Source organism: Globicephala melas, chromosome 3 (genome assembly GCF_963455315.2).
Source record: "Globicephala melas chromosome 3, mGloMel1.2, whole genome shotgun sequence".
Taxonomy (NCBI): Eukaryota; Metazoa; Chordata; class Mammalia; order Artiodactyla; family Delphinidae; genus Globicephala; species Globicephala melas.
Window position 1 is genome coordinate 152,379,727 of NC_083316.1, and position 8,432 is coordinate 152,388,158.

The window sequence follows — 8,432 nt, forward strand, 5'->3', positions numbered from 1 at the left end:
ACGATTTCAGCTGTGTGATTTCAGTGTTTTTGTGTATAAACTATGGATAACTGCATAGGAAGGTATTTTGAAGCTCCAAGAAAGCAATGTTGGTGAAAGTATTTTGCAAACTGTTAAGCACCATCCAAATGTTGTTATCCTCAGACTTGACATGTCATTGAAAGCATTTCCCAAATTGTGCTAAAGGAATCCATGTGGACAAGAGCAGGAGATTAAGTGAATGTATGCCGTCATTAGTTATGTCCTGTGGCTACACTTGACCTTGATTGCCTGAATTTTCTTCATGGCTTGGGCAGCTGTGCCCATCATTGCCTGTGACCAAAACCCTGGTCCTTATTTCTGTGGGTGGGCAAGGGCTGGGGTGGAGGTGGGGTGGTGAGTTTGTTAGGGACTTCCCTGCAAGCCTCACCACCAGATTTCAGTGACATGACCAAGGTTTTATGGAGATACGTGAATTCCAGTTTATGGAATCTAACCTGAAAGTGAAATGGTCAGGTGAGCCTTGGGATGAACCAGAGGCATTTGCTCATCTTGGGGTGGGTGCTCAGCTCTAGGGGGTTGATACCTTGGGGAAAATGCAGTGTTGTGTGCCTAAATCTTCAGATTTTTTTAAAATTTTTTTTTCAAAATGTGAAATTGTGACATTTCACATTCTCATGGCAACTCCACTGGCTGGCTGACTTAGGGAGTGAGCCTTGGGCTGGGGCTCTGGGCTTGTTTTCTCATTTATAAATGAATTATGGTACCACCTTCCATAGGATTGTTAGGAGACCAGATGAGAAAATAGAATGCCCAGCCTATCACACCGGGCCTGGCAGCAGGATTCCAGTGGGAGACGTCAGCTACTTGTGTTCTGCTGTTGTTTGGTAATCCCCAGGCTTCAGAGGTTTTAATCCTGGTTCATTTGGGGCTTGTCACCCATATGATTAAAAGGAATCGTGGGATTACGCAGGCCTTTCAAGCTTGGTGGTCAAGTAGATAAATATTAAGGGGTTTTGTATATTAGAAAAAGAGAACTATTCTTCCCTTCCCCCAAAACTTCATGATTTCAAGGAAGTGGTACATTTCTCTTAAAAATAGATTTTAGCAAAAATAAATGAAAGAGTTTAATCAAAAGTAAAAATCTGATGTCAGTCGTCAACGTGGTGCCAGGCGACCTAAGATTGGGGAACACCGTGGTCCCACCGTTTCTCCCGCCACATCCCGGCGGAGCACCATTGGCAACAGTCACTCGATGAACTCCGCCCCCTCCTCGCTTCTCACCTCCGGGGGAGGCGGCAGAAGTGGCGGGAGCGCGTGGCTTTGACGGCACCAAGGTCAAGGGCGAGGGCGGGATCCGTCCCAATTTCTCCGAACCAAGCTGAGGGCCTTGGCGGGCACTGCGCGCCCAATCTCGGAAGGCCAGGCTCTGCACTTCCAGTTGGGGCGACTTCGGTTTCCGAGGCTTCCTTGAGTCCAGTTTCCTCTTTTGGGAAACGGAGTGGCCAAGGCTGCCAATGCTGGATTAGGTCGCACCGGGACGAAGGACTACGGCCTCAGAGGGCGAACGGTCAGTAATAAGCCTGTCCGCCCCTGGGCTCGGGCCGCCGGCCGCTCGGGACAGGGTCATCGGACCACCGGACCCCGCAACCCTCTGCAAGGCCCCGGCTCGCGCGAATTCTAAGATGAGGACAAAGCCCGCCTGGATTTACCGTGAGCGCGCCGCCGCGGCCAATGGGGAGCCGGCGCGGGGTTGAGTGACCGGCTGGCGAAGCCAATGAGCATGTGGTTTGTTGCGAGGTGGCCTCGGCTCCGGCATTATAAAGAGCGCCACGAGTCGGCATTGTCAGGCGGCAGCACCGCGCGGGCCTGGTAGAGCTTCTGTGTTGGTGGCTTTCGTGCAGCGGCGGCAGCGGTAGCGGCAGCGCAGGCCGAGGGAGGAGGGCGCGAGGTCGCGGCGGCTCCGTCGGTAGACGGGGGAGAGGCCCGGCGGCGCAAGCGTGAGCGCGGCCGAGCCCGCGGTGCCTTCCCGGCGGGTGGGGACGAGCGGGCCCCGCGGCGTCATCGGCGGCGAGGTGAGCGTCCGGGCCCGCGGGTGGCGGGCGGGAACCCGGGCGGGAGCGGCGCCGGCCTGATGCGTCGTGGCTGCTCGTTGCAGGAGCCGCGCGCCACGGCCTAGCATGTCGGAAGCGGGTGAGGAGCAGCCCATGGAGACGACGGGCGCCACTGAGAACGGACACGAGGCCGCCCCCGAAGGCGAGTCGCCGGCCGGGACTGGTGCTGGCACCGGGGTCGCGGCTGGCGCCGGAGGCGGGAGCGTGGCGCCCCAGGCCGGCAACCAGAACGGCGCCGAGGGTGACCAGATAAACGCCAGCAAGAACGAGGAGGACGCGGGGTAGGTGCGGCCGCGGGCCGACGGGGGGCGCCGCCTTTGTTCCGGGGCCGCCTTTTGTTGGCGCCACGCGGCGGGGGGAGGGGCGGGCGGCCGGGGCCTGCTCGCGGCTCGCAGAGCAGCAGCCCCGCGCCGCCGGCTTTCCGTGCGCGCCGGAGTTTGCAGGAGTTTGTTGGGTCGACTTTGGCGCCGCCCCGGGGCCGCTGGCTGGCGCCCGGAAGCGGAGTGTGCTCGGACCCGGGGCCCGGCGGGTCGCGGACTGCCTGAGCTGCGTGGGCGGAGTTGGCGCGCGCCAGGGCCTTCCTCCTCCGCCTCTTTTCCAGGGCGGAGTCACGGCCTGAACTCCGACTCGGCCCCGGAAGCCTTGAGTTCCTTGAGAGCGAGTGCTCGGAGGTGGCAGGGACCGTAGCGTTTTGATACACGGTTGTTAGACAAATTAGTTTCCTTACAGTTGTGAGTGCCCAGGGCCTAGCTCTCCGGCTAGGTTGTGCTTCCTTTTCCCCCACCTCCTTGGGGGTACGGATCACCTGAGGCTTTGTTACGGTCAAGATTGGGTTTGGAAGGGAAGCGGAGATTTGTTAACATTTTCCAGAGGTAGAACCCTGTGGGCCCTAAGGGTAAACCTTTGTTCCGAATGGTGGCTTTATTTACAATCTTTTCAATGAAAGTTTTGCTAGGGCCAGTCCTTCCGAAATGAGTTTTCTAAGGCTTGTTTCCCTGTTCTCACCCCACCATTTCAGAAAAATGTTCGTTGGTGGCCTGAGCTGGGATACCAGCAAAAAGGACCTAAAGGATTATTTTACCAAATTTGGAGAGGTCGTTGACTGTACAATAAAAATGGATCCCAACACTGGCCGATCAAGAGGGTTTGGGTTTATCCTCTTCAAAGATGCAGCCAGCGTGGAGAAGGTAAGCTGGGTACTTTATAATCAGAAGTCTGTGTATTTTATGAGGATACTATTCTTAGACCATGATTGGCTTATGTGTTTTGCACATGGTTGGGTGCTTTGGGAAAAGCAGAGAGGTTGGGAACTCCTGCTCTCCTTTTTGAATGGATTAAAAGTAGAGATTAAATGGAGGAGTGAGTGGGCAGGAGTGGTCCAGGAAGATTATGGTTGACCGTTTATTATCTTGTGCCTATTCTGGACCCTGCTGAAGCAGACATTTCATTGAGAGGACTAGAAGAGAGTCCAGGGTTGCTAGGAGATAACATTATTTTACTCATTTTGTAGAAAACAAACCTAAGGCTCAGAAGGTTAAGTAGAAGAGATCACATAGCTAGTAAGGGGTGGAGTGTGAGGATTCCAGCCCTCACAGCCTAGCTCTAGCCTGTGCTTTTAATTATTGCTTTACTTCCGGAGGAGATAGGCCTTAAATTGGGGCTGCCTGGGCAGGAAGAGGGGTGCACGGCATGGGCAAAGACTGGTGGGGGGGGTTGCGGATAGATTTATAGGTGTTTAGGTAAACCAAGTGAAGTTTGGAGATAGGGTTGGGAAGTCAGATTGGGGGTAGAGTTTGAAGGAGGTGAAGCACATTTTGTGTGCCTGTGTTGGAGTCTTGTGGTTCAAAGAGAAGGTTTTTGTTCAGGGTCATGCTGCTGAGTTAGAACCCAGCTCCCTTCTGTTGGAACAGGTTCTAGACCAGAAGGAGCACAGGCTGGATGGCCGTGTCATTGACCCCAAAAAAGCCATGGCCATGAAGAAAGACCCAGTAAAGAAAATTTTTGTGGGGGGTCTGAATCCTGAAGCCACTGAGGAGAAGATCAGGGAGTACTTCGGCGAGTTTGGGGAGGTGAGTGTGTGGCCCCCGGAGTGGTCTGCCAGCTGCACCGAGGTTGCCTTCTTCTTGGTCCTTGGCACCTTGGCTGGCTGGAGCTCTTTTTCACTCTGGTGTTCGTGGACGTTTTCTCCTGTGAGTTCCTTATAGGCTCTGCGGTAGGGTCCTGAGCTTTGCTTACGTTTGCAGATTGAAGCCATTGAGCTTCCAATGGATCCAAAGTCGAACAAAAGACGAGGCTTTGTTTTCATCACCTTTAAAGAAGAAGAACCTGTGAAGAAAGTTCTGGAGAAAAAGTTCCACACCATCAGTGGAAGTAAGGTAAGGTGTCCCCAGCTGTGTGTGCTTGGCATTCTGCTGGAGAGCTGGCCTTTGCAGGCGTGGATTAGGCATTGGGTTACCTCCAAGAGTTCTCCAGGGTATACGTTACTGTTTTCTGCACTGTTTGCTGTCCTCATAGGGGAGGGGCAGGTTGTCCTGTCTTTCACGGAGCTCCTAGGCTGGTAGGACAGGATATGAGGGAGGCAGGAGAATACTGGAGGACGGGAGGCTTATATGGGATAGAGTGTGTGCTGAGTAGCCTCTTCAGATCCTGACTTAAAGGTAGAGGTCGTGGTGTTTGGGATGTAGAGTGCAAAGTGTGTAAGTCCTACAGTTAAGGTCTCAGAAGATTCTAAAATTGCCATTTACTGTTTTCTGTGGAGAAGTCTTACCTGCTTTGGACGTTGTTGTAGAGCTTTTATCTTTACCTCCTGCCACAACCAAATCTGTTTTATCTCCATCCCCTTTGGTTACTGGTTAAATTAAGCCCCACCCCAAAGATCCTTTCCAGAGAGCTCCCAGGGTCCTGGCCACCTTAAATCTAGAGTCAGTTTTGACTTCAAATAAGCGAGAGTCCTGTTCAGTGAGGGGCAACTCTTCCCTCTGAACTCTGGACAGGAGAGAGGGTAGGTAGTTCATGCTCCCTGTGTTCTCCAGTGGCCGAGGCAGTTGGGAGTTGAGGGTGTGGCCCACTGGCAAGGTGTGGCAGGCTCTGCCTGAGCAGGAGTGGCAGCCAGATAAGGTGGGACACATAGGGTGGGGCTCCTGGAAGCCTCAATCCTGGCTGGGAATTTTTGGAAAGATTGGATTTGGGATTGGGCCCCTAAATTTTATGTAAAATGAGATGGGATCATAGGGGCTGTTGGGTGAGACCTCATCCATTAATGGTTACCCCAGTGGACAGTGACATGGAAAGAGATCTTTATCTCTGTGCCATGATGTGAAATGGGCATGAAGAGCCTATTAGGGCACCATTAGTCAAACTGCTAGTGGTTGATCTTGAAATAAGTGTTATTTAGCAGGTTGTATTCAGTATTTTTAACTTAGTAGGATAGAAAACATGAGATTGCATCACTTGATAATTTGCTGATTTTTTGAGTATGCTTGTATGGGGACATCTTGCGTAAAATGGTTTGTTTGTTTTTTTTTTTTTTTTTTGCGGTACGCGGGCCTCTCACTGTTGTGGCCTCTCCCGTTGCGGAGCACAGGCTCTGGACGCGCAGGCTCAGTGGCCATGGCTCATGGTCCCAGCCGCTCCGCAGCATGTGGGATCTTCCCGGGCCGGGGCACGAACCCGTGTCCCCTGCATCGGCAGGCGGACTCTCAACCACTGCGCCACCAGGGAAGCCCCCTAAAATGTTTTTTTAATTGGTCTTAATGGAGAGGGTTATGTGTCAGTGGACTTTCTTTTAAAAATATACTTAAAGCAGGAGCACTTGAAGGTCCATGACCCTCATGAGAGTTTTGAGCAAAAAGGAAATTGACTCTCTGGGCCCTAAGAAGACACAGATATCTGGCCCATCCCAACAGCCCACCAGTGGTTGGAGGAGAAAGGGGGAGCAGTATGGCCTTAGGGAAGGCTGCCTTGAGCTTCAGTGGCTTTCTTTATAAGATGGAGGTCAGGTTTGCCACCTCAATAGTGTATTTGAGTGGAATGCTTTTATTTCTTCTGGGGGGGAGAAAAGAACCTTTTTTCTCTAAGATCCCTTACCTGGGAAGCCTTCTCTGACTCCCTTGCCCAAGGTGGCACCAGATTGACACCTGGTGTGGTGTCTTGCTACACTGGACTGGCATTGGTCCAGCTGTCCTTCTCCCACTTGTTAGAGCACCCAAGGGTGACCATCAGTGGACCTATCCCATTGGGTGTATCCCATTGTTTCAAGCACTCTGGGGAAAGGCTTGAGCCAAAAAAGCCCATTGTGTGAGTTTTTCGGTCTGTCTAGATTTTAGTTGTGATTCTGAGCTAGTCCAAATGTGGTTTCCCACCCCAGCATGTGTTCTTGAGCAGATAGAGAAGATCTGCCTCCTGAACGTTTGTCAGCGAAGGCCTTCGTGCACACTCCCTGCCCAGGGCTTGTCCCACTGGCATGACCCACTGTTCTCTTGGCTTTCAGTGTGAAATCAAGGTGGCTCAGCCCAAAGAGGTTTATCAACAGCAGCAGTATGGCTCTGGGGGCCGTGGGAATCGCAACCGAGGGAACCGAGGCAGCGGTGGTGGCGGCGGAAGTGGAGGAGGTGAGTGGAACCCAGATGAAGATGAGTCCTGTTTCCCTGCCTGCATGGAGCTTCTGTGCCTGTTTTGGGGGCTCTCTTGGCCTCTGGTGCTTGGTGCAGCAGGGTGGGCAGAATCAGGAATGGTTTTCCTGGGTTGAGGCTATGCTGCTGCTGCTGCTGCTTGGAGTAGAAGAGCCCATTTTTCTCATGTGGTCTGGGGCCCCAGGGCAGAGGGGGCATCTGCATCAAGACGGGGTGTGCTTGGCTCTGTGGCTGTCCTGAGTCTTGGTACACTCATGGGTGGGTGGGCTGAAGGGTAGGGCAAGGCTGTGCCAGGCGCTTAACCTCCTTCCGTCCCAGGCCCCTCTGACTCCAAAGCCTGAACTCCATCCTTTTTAAGGCCAAGCTGCCAGGGAGGGTGGGGGTGAGCAGAGGGTGATTTGAATGAGAGTGAGCTGCCTCGGTTGCCCCAGTGAAGTTAGTTTTCCATCCTGGCCTGGCCTTCTTACCCCCAGCTTGGGTCTCAGGTACAGGGCTGGGCCCAGGGCCCTCCCTCTACACCAGGACAGCAGCCCCTTGGCTTTTCTGAGTTGCCATAGTAACCTCGCCACCCAAAGGGCAGGATTTCCTCCATCCTAGCTCCTGCGTGTGCTAAATGGTCCATGGGCCCCTGTGCCCTGCTCCCCCCCACAGGTCAGAGTCAGAGTTGGAATCAGGGCTACGGCAGCTACTGGAACCAGGGCTACGGCTACCAGCAGGGCTACGGGCCCGGCTATGGCGGCTACGACTACTCGCCTTATGGTTATTACGGCTACGGCCCCGGCTACGACTACAGTAAGTAGGAGAGAGGGAGGCCCCCATCCACTCACCCACCCTGGGAGGCAGGACAGACAGTGCAGGGGCCACTGGCAGCAGGGGCTTTGGAGTCGGACAGGCTGGGCTTTGTGGCCTGGCTTGCTCACTGGAGCTACCCGATTTTGAGCTTTTGGGGCTCAGGAAGGTGGGGAAGATGTCCTATCAGAGTTGTTGGCTCTGGTGAGGATGCATATCAAGCGCCTGGCACAGGAGTAAATGCTCAGTAAGTTGTAGCTGCTCTCATTGTTGTTCTTGTCCCTAGGTCAGGGTAGTACAAATTACGGGAAGAGCCAGCGACGCGGTGGCCATCAGAATAACTACAAGCCATACTGAGGCTTTGGCAGGAGTGTCCGACTGACCGCACACGCTTTGTTTGGATATCGAGTGAACACAATTATGTACCAAATTTAACTTGGCAAACTTTCTATGGGCTGTCCCATGTACGTCTTATTTAAAATTTCCCCCCTGGAAATCACTCTCCTGTTTAATATATCCAGAGCTCTAGTTGTTTTAGGCAGCGTGTGGTGTCGAGGCCAGAGCGGCATTATGGGCTCATTTTTGTTACCCGGTTACCCGGAGCCAGATTGGAGGGTCTGCTTCCTGCGGCCGCTCTGCAGCCTGGACCTGTGGACCCTGGTTGTAAAGAGTAAATTGTATCTTAGGAAAACAGTGTCACCTTTTTTCACCTTTAATTTTATATTATTTGTGTCATACATTTCCTATAATGGAAGTGTTAATTTTACTGTACTTTTTGGTACCTTTCGGGAATCTAATGTATTGTAAGGTATTTTACACGTGTCCTGATTTTGCCACGACCTGGATATTGAAGCTATCCAAGCTTTTGAAATAAAAATTTAAAAACCCCCAAGCCTGGTTGAGTGTGGGATATACTGTG

The 8,432-nt window shown here is 52.9% G+C and overlaps 1 protein-coding gene across 4 annotated transcripts; it reads left to right on the plus strand.

The window, feature by feature from the left end:
- The first annotated feature begins 1,782 nt into the window (after window positions 1-1,782).
- Window positions 1,783-8,399, plus strand: HNRNPAB (heterogeneous nuclear ribonucleoprotein A/B). Of its 4 annotated transcripts, none has more exons than XM_030846856.3 (8): window positions 1,783-1,894; window positions 2,138-2,374; window positions 3,112-3,280; window positions 4,004-4,162; window positions 4,337-4,468; window positions 6,583-6,703; window positions 7,376-7,516; window positions 7,800-8,399. In XM_030846856.3, the coding sequence occupies exons 2-8, from the start codon at window positions 2,160-2,162 to the stop codon at window positions 7,868-7,870; spliced, it is 1,008 nt and encodes a 335-aa protein (XP_030702716.1). In that variant the 5' UTR covers window positions 1,783-1,894; window positions 2,138-2,159; the 3' UTR covers window positions 7,871-8,399. The 4 variants fall into 4 exon arrangements, with proteins under 4 accessions (XP_030702716.1, XP_030702714.1, XP_069901386.1 ...); XM_030846854.3 differs by having other exon boundaries at window positions 1,808-2,054; XM_070045285.1 differs by having other exon boundaries at window positions 1,808-1,979.
- Window positions 8,400-8,432: the final 33 nt, after the last annotated feature.